Source organism: Pelodiscus sinensis, chromosome 2 (genome assembly GCF_052426305.1).
Source record: "Pelodiscus sinensis isolate ZL-2025 chromosome 2, ASM5242630v1, whole genome shotgun sequence".
NCBI lineage: Eukaryota > Metazoa > Chordata > Testudines > Trionychidae > Pelodiscus > Pelodiscus sinensis.
In genome coordinates this window covers 188879386-188899121 of record NC_143053.1, presented here as the reverse complement: position 1 = coordinate 188899121, position 19736 = coordinate 188879386, and the positions used below count along the sequence as shown (strand labels likewise).

The 19736-nt window shown below is 40.6% G+C and overlaps 1 protein-coding gene across 1 annotated transcript in view; it reads right to left on the bottom strand.

Annotated features, from left to right (window-relative positions):
- Positions 1-162: 162 nt before the first annotated feature.
- Positions 163-19736, bottom strand: part of AZI2 (5-azacytidine induced 2) — a 51469-nt gene continuing 31895 nt past the window's right edge. The window contains exons 6-8 of the mRNA XM_006134305.4: positions 16428-16489; positions 8871-8992; positions 163-1885 (exon numbers count right to left, since the gene is read on the bottom strand). Coding sequence (XP_006134367.2) covers positions 1479-1885; positions 8871-8992; positions 16428-16489 — 591 coding nt within the window. The 3' untranslated portion in view covers positions 163-1478. The remainder of the gene's footprint in view (positions 1886-8870; positions 8993-16427; positions 16490-19736) is intronic.

Genomic DNA, 19736 nt, shown 5'->3' with positions numbered 1-19736 from the left:
AGACGACCCACAGATCACCTAGCGCTGACTTTCCATTGCACTTTCATAGTACATCATTGATATGACTGCATTGCAAAGTCAAGCTTTCTTATAGAAGTTACTGGCACTTTGAAAAAAATGACCGATTAACTGTTGTGAAATCCATTTTTTCTTTATATTGAGTAAGGTAGAGTAGACAAGTCAGATGCTTGTGCACTGTATACAGAGAACAAATTACCACTACTAATCATTTTGCCACTAATTAAACTTTATATTTGCTGAGAACATGAAATACCTATTGTAGCATTTCCTCTTAAGTATTTGTACTTTTTAGTCATTTCACTTTAAACCTGATGCATGAAGCCAAACAGTTCTAAAACTGCTCTATCAAATAAGACTTGTAAGTGCCTAGATGCTACCTTTGTTTAAAGAGTAATAGGTTTTTATGTCAGTTACCCACATACATCAGTACATGGACAACTGTAGAAAGCTAGCAGCTATAGTTTTAAACAATTTAGTTTTCTACACAACAAATTAAAAACCCAATTGATATGGCACAATGATTTTACACAATACACAACATCTGAGCTGCTCAAATTAAGGCTTCTGAATATTCATGACTAGCCCTTCCTCCTTGAAAAAAAAAAAAAAGTTGGCAGCCTTAGAAACCATATAGTTAAAAATGAAGATTTTGGTGATGTATAAAATGAGGCACACAAAGAGCTTTGCATTTTGGTGAGGATGATTCAATAGGAGGGTCCAATGTTCATCGAATGTAATTCATTTCCTTGATGTGAATGGAGAAAAACCAAAAACTATGTCCATGAATTACAACTGTCAGCAGCATCTATTTGTGACCTTTAAATACTTACAGTAAGGCCAAAGTACAGGTGCAGTCTGAATAGTATATCCTAGCAGTTTTGGTTTATTATATGTTACATAAACATGATTTGGAAAAAACCCTATTAAGTCTCACCTTTTTTCTTCCTAGCATATATCACACCTTATAAATCCAGTGACTGTCCCTGAACCAGAGGGGGCGAAAATAACATTCCAATTCCATTCTTTACCTGAGAGGTCTAAATCTGAAAGACACTTCTGTCAGAGGTAAGCTCACAGCTTTTAGAAGTTTCTAATGCAGGATACCTGAAGCCTTTACAAGCAGTGTTATGTACACATAGCAAATTAAAATGCACAGCTGGATTATGTTGATATATTCCAGGAATCAAATATTCAGTCTGTGTAATATTTGCAAGGATATATAATTTTCAGTAGAAGAGGGCAAGCATTTAGGGCCTGATTCCAATTTGCTTACATCTGTATTACCAGTGCAGCTCCTTTGAGTTACTCCCAATTTACAGCAGTGAGTTAGGCTCCTCTCTTGGAACAAGACAAAAGTTACCTTCACATTTTAGGTAACTACTTGTCTTTTTTTTTAAAAAACATTTTAGCACTCAGGTGCCTATTCAGAACCAGCCCCAGTCTCTCTTACAAACTACTTAGTTCTTGTGCAGGCAGTTTTGATTACACTGATCCAAGTAATCTATTGGGTAGTTTGACAATGAGGATTTATTTTTCATTTCCCAAAACATTGTTTCACTAGGTTTTGGAGGACTTGGAAATACCCAGGAATTATCTTCTAGAGAGCTCTTTCCATATGAGTTTTGTTCATGACAGGTTGTGCCACCAATTGGGATGGGTCTCTCATCTGTCCATGATTGAAGATTGGCCCGTTCGGACAGGATTTTTACATCTCTTGAGAAAGGAGGAGCTATGGCATTGCAGAGAAGTTTGTCATTTTGTGAAAGAGAGGTTTTTTTGTAGACTGCCCCAGAAGTCGTCAAATATAATTTTGTGAGGTTCTGTTCCACATCTTCGACACACTGTACTGGTGCACAAGTAGAAGCTGAAGAGAGAAGACAATTACATGTAATTCTTAATGTACATAAGTAGAAGATATAGTGTAGATTCACTATGTATGTTTCTGAATGAAACATGACAAGTTTTTTCAGCTAATGGTTCCCATATCTTGCTTCTGAGTTCTAACACAGTCTCTTGTTGAATCAGTTTTGCAAATTTCACCATAACTTTTTAAATAGCACTCTCTCAAAAACCAAACCACGACATGTGGCAAGTTCTAGTGTATTTTGGGGAGTGTATCTATGGTGAGGCATAGATAGAGTGCTGCACCAAGATGATCTCTGTGCTCAGAGAAATGTCTGATTCACAATGGTCCCTTTTGGCTTTGGAATTTATCAATCTTGCTTGCCTATACAGGCAGTCCCCGGGTTACGTACAAGATAGGCACTGTAGGTTTGTTCTTAAGTTGAATTTGTATGTAAGTCGGAACTGGTACATATTGTAGGGGAAACTCTAGCCAAACATTTTTTTTAGTTTTGGATAGCATAGGGAAAGGTTAACTCCCCTCTAATGTTTGTTTTGCTGTCTGTTCCCCTGTTCAGAAGATTTCACATCTATTTCTGTCCCTGTGACAAACTCAGGACTAAAGGAGTAACTCATCAAATACCAAACAGCTCTGCACCATGCTTTGAGCTAATAGCTTTATTTCCACACACCACCCAGGGTTCTAGGAGAAGGGTCCTTTTTTTGCTAACACAATGAGGCCAGCACTTTGTTTGTTTTGGTGGAGTCTTTGTTTGCCCAGGGAGCCCAGCATGTATAGGGGGAGGAGGGGCAGAGAGGCTGCTTTTGTCTGCTGTTCAGCAGCCTGTTGCTCAGGGGAGGGGGCAGCCTGTTGCTGGCAGAGGGGGAAGGGGGAGGCGTGCAGGATGCGAGGCCGCGGGGGGGGGGGGCAGCGGGCGTGGGGAGGCACTTTTCCTCTGCCCGGCAGCTCTGCGGGATCCCTGTCCCTGTGGCCAGCTGCTGCAGGCAGAGGCCAGTTGGAGCCGGCCGAAGAGGAGGAGCAGGTGGATTCTAGGACCCAGGTGAGCGAGCCCCGGGGACGCTGCTGCTCTCCGGGAGCCCGGCATGTATAGAGGGGAGGAGGGGCAGAGAGGCTGCTTTTGTCTGTTCGGCAGCCTGTTGCTCAGGGGAGGGGGCAGCCTGTTGCTGGCAGGGGGACGGGGGGGGGGGCAGCGGGCGTGGGGAGGCACTTTTCCTCTGCCCGGCAGCTCTGTGGGACCCCAGTCGGAGCCGGCCCGAGGAGCAGGAGGATCCTAGGACCCAGGTGAGCGAGCCCCGGGAATGCTGCTGCGCATGTGCGGGAGTTGCCTCACCCCGTTCGTATCTAGGGATCCGACATAAGTCGGATCCACGTAAGTCGGGGACTGCCTGTATAGAATCTTGCACCCTATTTCACGGTCTCCTCGTGAGTTGCCTCTTTCTGCTGCAACGTTCTGAATTAATCTTTAGTCTATGAAGCAACTTTGAGGGAGATGGAATGGGGCTTGCTGCTGCTTTGCTCAAGGGTAAGGTTTCAAATAATCCAAGGTGAGGATGACCATTTGAAAATAGGCAGCAACTCTCCAGAACTTAGCCTCAGCACATGAAGCAAAGTTTCCTACAATAGCTATGAATATAGAATACATCCTCTAGTTTATAAACACAGTGCTCATACACAGGACCCTACCAAATCCATGGGCCATTTTGTTCAATTTTGCAGACACAGGATTTTAAAAATAGCAAGTTTAGTGATTTCAGCTATTTAAATCTGAAATTTAACTGTGTTGTAATCGTAAGAGTCTAGACCAAAAGGAGCTGTCAGGGGTATCACAAGGATATTGGGGGGGGGAGGGGGGGGAAGGTTGGCTGTACTGCTACCCTTAATTCTGTGCTGTTGCTGGCAATGGTACTTCCTTCAGAGTTGGACAGCTGGAGAGCAGCGGCTGCTGAACAGGCGCACAGAAGTAAGGATTGCTTCATATGGTATTGCCTCTCTAACTTCTGTACTCTTTCTAGCACCAGCTCTTCCTTCAGAGCTGGCTCGTGGCCAGCAGCTGCAGCTCTCCAAATGTCCAGTGCTGAAGACAGTGCAGAAGTAAGGGTGACAATATAGCAAGTCCTCTAAAATAATCTTGTGATGCTCCTGCAATGTCCTTTTGTATTAGGAGCACCTATTTGAGAAATGCTGTTCTCCTGCACAGCGTATGGTAAAAGCACACAAAAGATCAGATTTCACAGTCCATGATTCATTTTTCATGGCTGTGAATTTGGTAGGACCCTATTCATAAGGGACAAACACAAGAATCAGTGCGCTTGCAGCAGGATGTAGCATCACCCTGCCAGTAGAAGTGCAAAATTGGTGACCAATTAGCAAATTTCAATTAAAAGCACTTTCCAGTGGCTGATTTGTCACATCCAGAAGATATAGTTAGGGAATTTGTGACTCACCCAGTCTGCGTTCATCCTGCAAAAAGTAGTGCTTGTGCCGTAAGCTATTCATAGGTACAAGGACAAATGGAAATCATATACTGTACTCCAAATGCTGTGAATACTGGGATTGTTGAAGTGTTAGGGCAGATGCGGTGCTATTCAGTCACCATGACAGCATGGGGAATTGTATTATTGCTCATTGGATACTTTCAAACAGAAACTTCTAATAGCTTGGCTGTCTAGAGTAGCATGGCTATTCATCTCAAAGCATGGGACAGTGCAACTTCTCTATTGTGTGTGACTAACAGTCTGGGTTATAACTGGTTAATACAAATTTCAAGGTCAATATTTCTGATGTTCAAGCTGGAAGTACTTTAACATCTCAGTAAAATGACCCAAGTTTCTATACTCTAAGACTAAGATTATTTGACTAGAAGCAATATAAACTCACTTAGGCAGCTTACACCCCCGCCCGCATATGCTATCTATTTGGGCTTACCCACAGATATAAAACAATCGGGACTGGTGCCCTGTTTATTAGGTGATCCCTGAGGAGCTTGCTGTATTTTGCTTACGAGCACATATTCTCACATATGCACTCACAAAGAAATGGCCTACTGGGAACTAAATGAAATGAGAAAAAGCACCCCAAAAATCAGTGCTCTTTGTTGTGGCCTTTGTATGATGACTGAGCCTCAGTGGTCTGCAGCTAGATCAGGCCAGAAAAAAGTCCATATTGAAATAAATCTGAAGGAAAATATTTATGTTTGCATAGACAGAGGGTATTCTCAGTGACAGCAATGAAAGAGAAACAACCCATTTCCTCATTCCTGTGAGGCATTGTCAAGAACTGACTAGTAAGCAGGATAAGTTTGCTGCAGTCAAGATTTGATTTTTTCTGGGATAGCAATTTATCTATTCAGGAACATTTTTGGCTTCTAAACACATCAAGCAGCAAAACTGTATAAATTCATACAGCTTCCTAGATTGGATCTGTCTCAACATTAAAGAGTCACAGAATGCAAGAAGCTATGGCATTATATAGCCTTCAATCTTAAAATTTGCTCATGTTCTACTTACTACAGGCAGTCCCCGACTTATGGATCCGACTTATGTCGGATCCGCAGTTACGAACGGGGCTCGCCCCGGAGGACTCGGACTGCGGGACCTCGCGGTCCCGCTGCCCATGTACTCCGGGGCGAGAAAAGCTGTCCTGCGTCTCCCTGGTCTGCAGACCAGGAAGACGCGGAGCAAAGCCGCAGAGGGGCTCGGGCAGCCAGGCAGCCCAGGCTTTGCAAAGCCTCGGGGGAAGCCGGCAGCGGGACAGCCCAAGCGCGCCTGGGCTGCCCGAGCCCCTCCGCGGCTTTGCTCCTCGTCTTCCTGGAGACCCCCCAGCAGACCAGGAAGACACGGAGCAAAGCTAGGGAGGATGCGGGCGGGACTGCGGCGCATCTCCGCGGTCCCGCCGTCCGGGTTTCCCTGGTCTGCTGGGGGGGCGCAGCTAGTGCGCCCCCCAGCAGACCAGGCTTTTCTCGCCTGGGGTAGAGCAGCTGGGGCTGCTGGGTTGGTCCTGCAGCGCCGCTCCTCGACGCTACTGGACCAACCAGGCAGCACCCCAGCTGCTCTTCCCCAGGTGTCCCCAAGTCAGCCGCTGCTTAAACTGATCAGCGGCTGACTACAGGAAGCCCGAGGCAGAGTTGCTCTGCCCCGGGCTTCCTGGAATCAGCCGCTGATCAGTTTCAGCAGCGGCTGACTTGGGGACACCTAGGGCAGAGCAGCTGGGGTGCTGCCCGATTGGTCCCCACAGAGCCGCCCCTGCGGGGACCTACCCGGCAGCGCCCCAGCTGCTCTGTCCTAGGCGTCCAGATTCAGCTGCTGTTGAAACTGATCAGCGGCTGATTCCAGGCAGCCCAGGGCAGAGCAACTCTGCCTCAGGCTTCCTGTAGTCAGCCGCTGGTCAGTTTCAGCAGCGGCTGAATCGGGAAGCCAGTTCCGACTTACAAACAAGTTCAATGTAAGAACAAACCTACAGTCCCTATCTTGTACGTAACCCGGGGACTGCCTGTATATACTAACCTACTGTAAAGCATCAGAAAACATCCTAGTTTCATATTGCTTTTCATCTACCATCACTTAAAAAGATTTCCAAAATGCTTCTAGAAGCCATGAGCTTCTTTTCATGAATAGTGTCATATATATGGATTAACAGAATCCACACACATGTTGTAACTGACAAATCTGTTGGCAAGGTTAACATGTAGCATCAATACATAGTGGTCAAAATAATTGCTCTCCCCTCCATCCTATGAGGAATATGAACCATGGTGTTGAAAAGTAAAAGGCTTTCTGAAAAAAATACGTCGCTTCTATTATAGAACTGACTTCAAAGTGCTCAAAAATGGAATTCAGACTAGTAAGTAAAACACTGTGAGGGAAGGGAAGGAGAATTTCATTCTACCCCACATACAACTTTTTGATCAAGACATAATAGAGATTGCTTCATGAATTTCTCTAGCAACATTCCAGATTCTACTGACCTTTTCCTTAATAAAGTGCCTGCTTGGAAAACCCACTATTCTATGTATCTAAATATTCTGAAAATAGCAATTTTTTAAGAAAAAAAGAAAAAGCAATTCAGTTCTTTGCTGTTATCACAACTTTCCCTTCTATTCATTCACAATCCAGTCATCTTGACATCACTGATTTACTTGCCCAATCTTTGACTTGAGTTAGCCCTAAAATATGCAAGGAGATCATTTTAAAAGGTTGTGAAATATTTGGAAACATTTCTTAAAGTGAGGATCACGTTGATCTATTAGCTCTCTTAATTCTAGAAGTTTCTTTTTTCATCATGATCCCTAAAAGCCAATTACTGTTTAAAAGGAGATGAAGACTGTACTAACACAGTGAGTAGGCAAACTTATTTTCTCCTCTGGATAGCCCAAGACATGGTTAAATCAAGATTATATTATGTATGTTAAAGCAAGTGTATTATGACTGCACTACATTGATACGAAACTATGATGAATCAGTAATCCAAGTCCAACTTTATTCCCTGTTGCAGGTTTCCAATCTTAAGCCGAATACTGGTATGCATCAATAAATGATTGTGGTCAAAGAACCCTACACAAAAAATACAGAAAAAATCCACACACCCCAATTTATAAAATGATGCCTCCTACATCCCTTGATTAATAACTCCATTACTGACTTCAGAAAAATGTTGCTGCAGTGAGTTCCCTGTGGGGAAGTTGAGTTGTTAGCACTTGTACACATATGACAACCACCACAGAACCACTAGAGCACAGCATATGCATGCTTCTTTGCAATACCCTCACACAACCCGGACCAAAACAGAGTTCTTTGGACTACAGAATTATTCAAAATCCAGGCAATCCTTGATTTCTCTTCTGAAATTGGATGTTGAATGTGTCAGCACTGTAACTTTCCAACATAGACAGACACTCATCCAGTGGGAATGGTATTGAAGCTACCAACTCATTTAATAGAATACCTCACATAGTGACCATCAAAGACAAGTTGGTGTCCTAAAGGTGAGCCCCATTGTCAACTCCTTTAGCCATCCAATACTATATTAGTAAGGTTGTCCTTCTAATATTTAGTCTTTTGAATCTCTCATCTGAGCTGTGACCTGCTTATATTTTTTAATCAAAGAAGTGCATTAAAAACAAATGACTTTTGCTTATCCTATTGATCACTATATTGTTGTATTTCCTATCCAGTGAAAAATAGGGATGCTGCTACTCACTAACTGATTCTTATCTTCTTTAGGTTTCAATAATTAGATCACAGGTGACTGCCAAATATTCATCTCTTGCCTGCACTGGAAAGAAATACGACACAGAGGAGTTGAAATAGAAACACTTTCAGTCAGCAATGTAGAAAATCTGCACTGAACCCGGCCAAAGCAAATGACCAATGGAGTCAATTGTTTTTAAGAGGATGGTGCAGATAAACCAGTTTCCCTGTAATGAAAATATTGATGCTGCAAATGTCATCATCTGGATTTTTATTTAACTGGTAGATAAAAGTTTTCAGAATATTTTCATCATAACTAAGGAAAAATCATAGCTACTGGGAAAGAGTTAAAAAAAAAATCTGTTCCTGAATTTTAAAATGCCACCAAAATGTTTTATATATTCTATACTGTTAATGTAGGAGAATGCATTTGAAAAGTAAAATCCTTGTTTTATTTAAAAAAAAAAATGAAGTAGTTGTGGTAAAAGGTCAAATACGAGTAAACTTAACACCTCAGCCTTGTACACATCAGCGACACTTGGCTGAGAAAAAAGCCACAAGGGGAACAGAATACAGTACTGAAGAAAAAACACATCAGCAACACCTTTATGTGTGAAGTTGACCAGTATGAGACAGAAGCCAAAGCAGTAAATGGGTAGGTTGGAACTATAATACACTGGCTTATCAACTTCAATTGATGAGATTTTGATAAGATATGATAGCTAGCTTTTCTTTAAAATGGTATAGATTGGATCAGTGGTTTGTACTTATAAGGCTTATTCCTGCAAACACTAACTTGCCTTTTTTAGCTGCAGTTGGGTTGATTTTCAGTTTTCGTAGAACCTCAGCTTGCACTTCAGTCACCAGATGCAAGTTAGACATTTCTCTCTTCAGTTCCCAGTATGCTTGCTGCACATTTTCACTGAAAGACATTTAAAAAAAATTAATTTGTTGTCCTTGCGACTGGTCACCTTGACTCTTTTGCAGTTCTTGAGTTATACAGAAAACACTAACACTGTACAATGTCCCCCTCCCCCTTTTTTTTTGCACTTGAGTGTATTCTCTTTTCAGTTTTACTAAAGAATCATTTCAAATTGACATTATCAATGGACAGCATACCCACTAAGTCAAAGGCTATCAGATGGCTTTATTTGGCTCTTAAAGAAAGCTGTGTATACTAGTATATAAAACACTGAACTAAAGCACTAATTTAAAACTCTGTAAATGGAAAATTAAGATTAAGAATACTCTGGTAGTTTCACATACAAGATAAAGTGTTACTCCTGATGCAAAACCAATGCCCTCAAAAATATCCTCAGTACATATTTCAAATACAGGTAATGGATACTATGAAACAGATGTAGTTAAGAAATCAAATTTGAATTGCTTTGTTTGTGAACGTTGCTACATACACTACTAACATTTCAGATCATGTTAATGCATATACAGTACTAGTAAAAACTAAGTATCTGATATTTCAGTCTTCACACCAGTCAGTTTGCCACAGTGAATTCAGATTAATTAGGTACTTGATATCCAAACTGCTGAACACATGCCCAGGCCAAATTAAAATAATGCATTACATTGCTTTATGTCTGACAGGGCTGTCTAATGCTGTTGATTGTACATCAATGTGAGAAAACAGTGCAAGTTATCAAGAACCGGTGCTCATTTTTGTTGGTGGATGAAGAGGAGAAGAGATGGTGGGCAGAGGTAGAGCTGTTTTGTCCTATGAAGATTCTTGTTATTTAAGGCACTTTATTACCTGTTTAAATCACCATGGTTAAACAGCAAGGCAGATTTTGCCAAGAAAAGTTATGAAAGGGTCTAAGCAAAATATATCAGTTATGAAGAACTATTTAATAATCTAAACGATAAGCAGATAATTCAGCCTTCAGAGTATTTTTCCAATACATAATAGATGCTTACGAAGGTACACAGCACACACTGCAGAACTGCATTATTTCAGAACATAAAATTCTATGAACCAGATTTCAAAAATGCTCAAAACCCCACAACCAGAGCCAGATTTTCAAGGGAATTCCTTTTCTGTTTATGCAGCACATAAAGTGATTATTTTCAAAGAGTGTTCAGTACACCTTGCAGCTCCTACTGAGAACACAAGCAGCTGAGAACTAACCTGGTTTGAAAATCTGTCCCTGTGCTTTCAAATAGAATCATTGGATAGTAGCATTCATGCTTCTACAAGATTGAACAGCAGATAGATCAACTCCCACTTTGAAAGACCTATTGGAATATTTTAAAATACGCATTCACTGTTAGCCCAGTGCTTTACACCAAAGGTATTACAATTTTGTCAGTCAACTGCTGGAAGAAAATCCCCTCCCTCCCCCCCCTTTTTTTTTTAATTAAGAATTCTGTTCTCACAAAATCCTTGGATCACCACAAGTTGCTTAGAGTGGAAACTACATTAGGGATGCAATAGTGTAGTCGATTAACCCATAAGCAAATGCTTATCGGTTAATGCTATAGACTACATGAATTTCAAACCACCCCCCTTGCCAGTAAATTTTTTAACAGGCTAGCCAGAAGCCCAGCCCAGTCTTGGCTCACACCAGGTCCGGAACCTACGCCTTCTGCAGTTGTGCATTTAAAGTATATTTAAGGAGCCAGGCGGGTAGGCAGCCAGTCTTAGTTCCAGCTCACACCGGGACCGGGAGCTCAGCCCCCCACTATCCCCTACAGGGGTTGCTGCCACCCCATGCTGCTGCCTCTAACAGGCAGCTGGTCCACAAGGGGAGCTGGTTTATAAATTGGCTTGCCTTAAACGGATACAGAGGCAACAGCGCAGGGTGGCATGGGGCTCCCCAGGAGTGGGGCCTGAGCGCACTGGCTGCTGGCCCCACCCCTGGATACTACAAAATAGTTAGGAACGACTAAGAATTCATGCGGTTACTTGACTATTCTATTACCTGGTATCGAACATCCCTACTTTGAATTGCCTATCACTTTTGATAATTTCACTTCATGTACAATTTTCCTCCAGATGAGAATGTACAACGTGGATAGAACCTTACATGTATTAACTCTTGAATTACTACAAACCTTTTTTCACAGTTAAATATTCTATATACGCAGATTGTAAACTGTAATTACTAAGCAACAGTGGCAACTCTACTCGTATACATAAACACACCTTTATTTTAATCTCAGATCTATTAATGTTTTTAATATAAAAAAATCTGATCCATTCACTACATACATCCCATTACTGCAATATTTTTAAAATGTATTAATTGCAAACGTCTGTGAAATACTACAACTTATTTTACTAAAACATTTCTCTCCTCAATAAAATTATCTACCGCTGTACAATCTTTTTAGAAATACTGCTTGGAAAACTCTTAGCTCAAACATAACTGTTTAAGTCTTCAGCAAACTGGCATTTCAAAACAGATATATTAAATCAGAGATTTTTCAAGCTGTTGACAAGCATGAAATGATTACGCCACAAAAAATTAGTTAACCACATCTGCCCTCCCTCAGTAAACAAAGTTGTTTGCTACAATAAATGTTTAACAGAGAAACCCGTCTCAGAATTTGACAAGAGCTCCTGACTGCTCTGTACGTTTCTGTACATTCAATGGTATTACGAATAGTTATTCACATTACAAAATCAAACCACACTATACATATGCTAATTCATGCACTGAGCTGCTATCTGAAAGCTGCTTTAAAAAAACAACTAAATTTACTCTTCTATACTGAAGGACAGATAACTACATTATCTTGAGATAACACTTCTGCTGTCAGACATGCAAGATTGACTGTCACGCTGCAACTTGAACCACAAGAAAAAACTGCTAGCGACAAGTTTAAGATGAAGAGTAAGTAGCAATAGTTCGGATACAACATGCCCTATGAAATAGTCATAAAAAAATACTGTAGAGTAAATGAAAGGAACACCAACAGTACTATTGATTCTTCCCCCTCTGATTTCCTTCCCCCTATGAACAGGCAAAGTAAGCTCAACATGCTATGACTAACAATTTCCTATTACTAAGTACTATTCCCCCCTCTTGTGGAAAACTACATAAGTACACAAAGTTGTTTCTGTCTGGATGTGAGAGACAAATAAACCAACACATTTATCAGTATAACCACTGTATTCCTTTAAAACCAAATCTTTTCCTTAAAAGGGCATTTTCCCAAGTACATTTGAACTCTTTGCCATTCTGCATTCCCTGTAGGCAAGCACGATAACAATGTATCATATTACAATACACACATGATTATGGAGCACAGATCCATAATCAAGCAGTGATCGGATTTTATTTTTCAGTAGGAATACTATGTGTTTTTGTCAAGTGAAGAGAATTAATAATTTGTAACATCATCCTCACTTCCTAGTTCGTTCCAGGTTAGGCTAGGTCATTTGCATTCTCCACTTCTGCTGACATCTTAGAATATGTCAGCTTGAAGATATCTAAGTTTGATAACATTATTTGAGAAAAGGGTAAAATTCAACTGGGAACACATTCAACAGCTGTTTCTGTAGTTCAGACAAAGTCTTTGGGCCCCACATGAGCTCCAATTTTAGTAGCAGGACACAACTCCTTCCTATTAGCAGCTGCAAGTTCCTTTTACATGTCAAGCCTTTTCTAATGTCTGAATGTCTGGGAAATAGAAGAATAGATAAGAAAGCCAGGAACTCTTTTAGTTGATGTCTTATGCCCCTGTTATCTGTAGGTTGCATAAGGGGCAAGCCACAAAGGTCAGTTACGCTTTAGCCAATGCAAAACCTAGTGGGCCACATAACTTAAGTGGAACAGGTTACCATAACTATTACACACGTGATCCATGAATTTTTGCTAGCTTCCCTCTCTTTCCTGGAATGATGCAAGGTGTTCATCTTAAGCCCTATATTAGATTGCAGTCTAGCTACCCAAGAATCTTCTACCTGCTTCACTTGACTACTAATAAAAAGATGAGAAAACTTCCAGGTGTAAAACTCTGGCCTTAAAATTGCCATATGAGCTCAATTTTTCTTCGCAAAAGTTTGTTTTGCCTTCTGATAAAACTATGGATGTTAAGATTAAGTGGCATGCTATGGTCACTGATGGGAGGTAGCTATTGTTGCTCCACGATATGCTCAGTTCTGGCTCATGTGTTAGGGCTTGTCTAAATGCCACTATGCTGCACGGCAACTTTCTTGCTCAGACACGTGTGACAGCAAGTTATAGCACTATAAAGTGCAGTATGAACTGGCTCCCAGCACTGTAAGCTACATCCCTTGTGGAGGTGGTTTACCTACAGTGCTGGTACCCTGACCACACAACCATGCTAAAGCACTGTACACAAAGCCTCAAATTACATAATGTGCTCACACAGCAGAGTATTTTGCACATAATTGATACCACCATTCAAAGCACTTAGTTTACTCTTATCTCTGATCACAGATTCCTTTTCTCAACCTGTTATCAGTGTGGCTTTTCAGATGTTAGTCACTATCTTTTTCAACTACACTGATCAAGTAGCTAAGGTCTCATGCATGCTCATCTGCTGCCTTGAATGCCTATTTCCAACAAATTGTGCCAATTTTCTTCCACATATTGATCTGAGAAAGTGGATCTGGCCCACAAAAGCTCATCACCTAATAAACCATCTTGTTAGTCTTTAAAGTGCTGCATAGTCCTGTCTTTTGTTTGATCTTTTAGCTTCTAATGTCACCAGCACATTAAGTGGCTTCATGCTGTTATGTGATGACTCACATTCCAATGCCATCACACATCTGCTTGTTTTGAACATCTACCTACCTACAAATGAATATTTCATAACTGAAGTACACTTCGAGAGACCCTAATCTCATTCCGTGACTCCGCTATTGTTCCCCTTAATTAAAAAAAAGTAACATTGCTCCCAAGCCCAGGAATCTTGACATCATCCCTGACACAAGACCCTTTGTCGCCATCACTTTCTCCAGAATTAGTCTCTACCACCACTTTGCCTCTACTGAATACCTTTTTCTTGACTTGATCACATTTGTAACACTGGTGGCTCCCCTTTTCCTAGCATCTATATCTGCTCCTGGAGGAATTCTGAACCAAAACATTAAAAATACTGTCTGCAAATTTTTTAAATTCTGCACATTTTGTTAGTAAGAGTAAAACAATATAATCACCAGTTTTAATTTACTGATAATTTATTTCAAAATACCTGCCTGTCAATGTCTGTAACAATACAGAGAACAAAAAAGATTCAGGAAATGTTTTTGACAAATAGATTCCTTACTAGGCGTATTAACACAGAACTCTATGTAATAATTCATTTAAACTGCAATTCAGAACAATATGTCCTGCACCCCTCAGAAGCAACATAAAGGGTAGGAGTAATGGAGAAGGAAGTAATTGCTGGGAAGGAGCCTGAGTGTGAACTTGGACAATTATTGGGTAGGTGGAAAAAGTTGGGAATGGGTTTTTTGGGGAGGTAAAGAAGGATTTTTAAGAAGCTTCTCCCCTGCAGACCCTGGGTGACTCCCAGCCTGTCCCATTCAATCAGACATTTGCCCCATCTTTCCCTGTACCTCAATATAACCTTGCACCCTCTGTCCACATGTGTGCCGCCTCCCCCCCCCCAGATATCCACTCCCCCATCTCTAGATGGCCCTGCACTCCTCCCATCCCCATGTGGTCTTGTACCTCAACTTTCATTCAGTCCCTGATCCAGTCCATCCTCCCCCACTAGTCCTTATGAACCCCATGTCTCCTGACCTGGGCCAACAGGCACTGTGAAGGCAAATCCTCCCTCTTCCCTAACTGGCTGGGACCTGCTGCTCTGTTCTACTGCCACAGCACTCTCTGGTGGGCAGAAGGCAGAGCTGCAGCAACTTTCCAGCACAAGCTTTTTCTGCAGAAAAAAATTTAAAATGTTCATAGCTCATTAATTATGCATGCACACAGTGGCACAGAAGTCCTCCAGAAGTACTGTCTTATTGTTCCTGCTCTTCGCCCTTATTTCCATTCAGATTTACCATCTATTGGTTCAGTGGTTTGGTGCATTAAGGTGACTTGGCTCTCTAGCTCAATCAGAAGCCCTTCTTCCAGGGATAAACAAAAAAATCTCAACATAACACAAGTCTTGTCAGCCTCTATAATGAGCTTCTGAATTTCTTGATGTTCACTATTCTTTCCTTCAAGGTAGGGATTTAGTCCTGGGTCTTGCAATGCAGGGGCCTTCATCACAGGTGTTGGATCACAGTCCCGGTTTCAGAACTGAATAGTCCTCAGTCCTTCCTTGAACAGTCCAAGGTTCCAATGACATTCTCTCTCCCCTTCATGCAGAAGATCTTCATAGCACTCTCACAAAGAGCACAATCAATCCTTTACCATATGTCAGGATTACTCACTCAGAAGCAGAGGAAGATGAAGGGGAATCTAGTCCCAGTCTTCTGCTTCACAGATCCAAGTTGTGAAACAGTCACCTGCTCTAAGTGCACGTAGCGACATCGCTATTTCTTTGAGGTTATTTTCTGCACTACTATTAGATTTTTACTACCTCAAATCTGTCTCCTGCTTCTGCAGCCATCCCATGTTAGGCATTCCCAACTCCTCTTGTCCTTCACAAACCTTTTTCTGGTCATTGTGAAGGGCCTCACCCAGAGCTTTTCCCAAATGCTGATGTGTCTGAGTCTAAGAAAATCTTTTCTAGCAGGATCTTCTTCCAACCTAGACATCCAACCCTACTCACGAGACCCTTGATGGTTACATTTTCCCTCCATTCAGATGCTTCTCCCGAGGACACTCCAGTTCTAGGATTCAGAAGAAACCAGACAAAGGCAGAGCTGAGCCCACTGCATTTAAAGGACTAATTCACTCCATGACAGTGTTCCATAATGGCTACTTAACACTGTACAAAAAGAAGAACTCCTGGTGTCTAAACTTAAATGAATCCAGATATACCAGTAAGATGTAGAAAGCAGAATCATGGATCCATCCTCCATCACATTTAGCCTTGATACCGCTACCCAAAGCAAACTCAACACACAATGCAAGCTTGCAAAAAACTCCATACACTTGCTATACCATCCTTAAATCTAGTATTTAATGTATGTGATCTGGAAACAATCCAGAAGATTTAAAAATACAGTCTCTGACAGAGTTAACAGTAGATTTAACTTTTATCCTAATTTATCAACAAGAACAAAAATAATAAATTTTGTCAAACAGGAAGTGTAATTAAGTTTGTAACTGCTTATACAGCAAGCTACCTTGGATGAGTTAGCCTATTATTCAAATAAGTTCACTCTCAGAATAATTTGCCACATCAGCTCAATGATAATTTCTAAATCAAATACCAACAAAAAAAGTGAAACATAGAAGAACCACAAATCTTCATACCTCTGAACGTTTTGTTTTTGGAGGAAATCTCCATTTGACAGATTTAATTCTTGACCCTGGTCCTGAAAGAAAAAAAACAAACAAACAGCCAGTCAACTCTATTTCATGTTCATGTTCAAAAGCTTTATAACAAAAGTAGTCAATTATGTGGTATCTGATCTTACAAGCAGGAGGGTCTTAACTTTCACTAGCTGATGAATATCAGGAAGGGAAGGAGATGTGTCATTTTACAATGAAAAGTTTGCAAAAAATACATGAATTTCCTACAAAAATTCTGCTTATTTGAATTACTGTTTAAACACCAAGATCAATTCTGTATTGAGAAAATGAGTAAAATGAAACAATACTATCCCCTCACTGTGAATGTTTCAGAAAGTTATGGGGCCTAAATATTTTCTACTAAGAAGTTTCACACAAAATGGCAAATCTCGAGCCCCATTAACATTATTCCTGAGAGAACAAATCAACCAAAAAATTGGTAACAAAATAGTCTGGCCTATATTTGCAGACACCACCTTTTGCTTTATCAAACTATCACAAAATAATTAATCTGAAGTGTTTCGACCACATTATACTGCATCACAGTTTGCAGATTGAAGTCAATGAGATTTGTACCCCCATGTCACCTACATGCTTTGGAAAAATCCCACCTTTAGCTTTCTATGTATCAATTAACTTTGGACATCTAGATTTGAAAATTCTACCTTCTGAATAAAAAGTTCACAATTAACTCATTGAAAGTCTAAGTAACTTTTCTATTAACTCTGAAGCGCTTATTTTCATGTGATTTTATCCTATAAAAGTTTTGTACAATTTAAGTAGGATACCCTACTCATAATGACATTAAAAACAGCATTTGTAATTTAGTTCATTATTAAATATAATCTAGTATTACAAGAGCAAAAAAAATTTCAATTCGATTCTCGTAAACATGCTATCAATTGTCATTGTGACTATAAAAGGATCCACTATTAGCAGCAAAGCTTTTAGTTGATGCAAAATGAGACTCCCATACGCCCACTATGCAAAACTGAAATAAGAAAATCTATAATACTAAAAATACAACCAGAATGTCCTGATAGCAGCCATTTCTCTTTAATTCTATGTTTTTAAACTGTTTCGTATTCATAATAGGGATGTAATAGTGTAAACGGTTAACTCACCAACATGACTCATTAGTTACCCTTCAGTTATATGCCGTTCCCCCTCCAAGCTCCCTCCCCTCACTACTGCCTCTGTGTGTGAGGTAGCTCATGGGGAGCTGGTTTTTAAGCCAGCTCCCTGCACACACCAGCTCCCACCTGCCCCGCAGAGAGTGGGGAAAGTCAGGCAGCTTCCTCTCCGGTGAGTTTTCATGAAACCACTTACATTGTCAGTGGTTATGTGTTCGCCTGAACACATGCATTTTAACATCCCTAATTCATAAATCCCAGAGCTCTCTCAAAGTTTCAACTGGCAATGTTACTTTCCTCTTTTACTGCTCACGTGCAAGACAGTCAGTCTCAGTGCTATAAACAAGCTAATATAAAACCTTGTTCCTTGATGTGTGTTAGTGGATTTGAGGGGAAGATGTATTTCTTCTTTAAGACAAGACAGTTACTGCAACAGTTATTAATTCAACAGAGTTCAGTGCACTATCAAAACAAAACTAGCCTCCTAATTCTGTGGAATCTCTCAGAATGTATCACACGATTAATAGACCGTCCCCAGTTATGTCTCCAAAATGTTTTGAAAAGACACCTACAATAACACTAGACATTTAAAAAAAAGCCACTTATTAAGGAGAGGAAAGTTAACAGTGAATGAATTCTCAATTCAAGATAATCAATTCCCTTTAGCACCATCTAGTGGACAAAATATAGATGAGCATATAGAGACGGAGAAAAAGTTTCAGTAAGAAGAGCTCAAACACTTAAAATTTTAAGCCTTGTTATGTTCTGTGCAAACATAACAAATGACAAGAATCAGTTGATCAGGCTGGCCAACAAAGCCTCCAAAGCCTGACAGCCAGTATTAACGATGTGTATCTTAACAAAAACTCAATGTATAATTTTTAGCAGCTAGGAGTAAACTAATAGCGTTAAAGGTCTCAGAGGGGTATCCATGTTAATCTGTAACTTTAAAAACCAATGAGTAGTCCTGTGGCACCTTAGAAACTATAAATAAATAAATAGTATCATGAGCTTTTGTGGGCAAAATCCATTTATTCAAATGAGCTCATCTGAAGAAGTGGGTTTTGCCCACGAAAGCTCATGATAGCCTATATATTTTTGTTGGTCTCTAAGCATACCTCTACACAGCAGCATTATTTTGTAATAACTAACATTATTCAAAAAAACACAGTGCACATCTACACTGCAAGCCGTTATTTTGAAATAATGTCAAGCTGGAGGACGTCTTACTCTGACTCATGGTAACTCATTTCATAAGGAGTAAGGGAAGTCCAAGGAAGAGTGCTCTTCCTTCAACTTCCTCCTGTGCAGACAGCACCAAAAGCCAAGTTAAGTCATTTCACCTTCAGCTACACAATTGATGTAGCTGAAGCTGTGTAGTTTAACTGGACTTGAGTCCTGCTATGTAGACATATCATAAGGTGCCACAGGACTATTCATTGTTGCTAATAAATACTAGAAAGAAAAAAAAAAGAAAGGTAGCATAGCCTCTATTTGAAGGGAAAAAAGTAACAATTTCATCTGTTTTCCTCTGCAGTATATAGCTTAGGGATATAAAATTCCTTTTAGAAAGTTAACCAATTAAGTATTATGTTTAACCAGTTAACCAAGATCCCACAGGCAGGATCCAGCCAGGTGGGGGAGCTGCTTGGCCAGGCTGGTCCTGTTGCATCGTGCCACAGGTGAGGGGCTGCTCCAACACACAAGAGCATCTCCCGCCTGCAGTATGGTGGAAATTGCAGGTAGGGGAACTGCTCCAGGCTGGGCAGGCTGCCACTTAACTGATTACCCAGTAAGGGCGATGCTTACTAGGTAATCGGTTAACCCTTTACATCTCTAATCTGCATTAAATCAGATCAGCAGCTTACATTTGAGAGCTCATGCATGACTGCAGCATAATTTAAATGTCTTTACAAACAATGTGCACAAGCGACTACATTCCTTCCACATGAACTAAGTTTTAAAGACTAAGGCAAACAGTAGCTTAATACATTTACAGAAAATGTTAATTATAACAAATAATAGTAATTGTGCCCTCAACACACCAAAAGAAATCTGATTCTAGGTTTTGGCCTTAAACTTGAAAAACCACAAAGTGGTCTTTTAGCCCTGTAATGTGGTCCCCCGCCTTCTCATC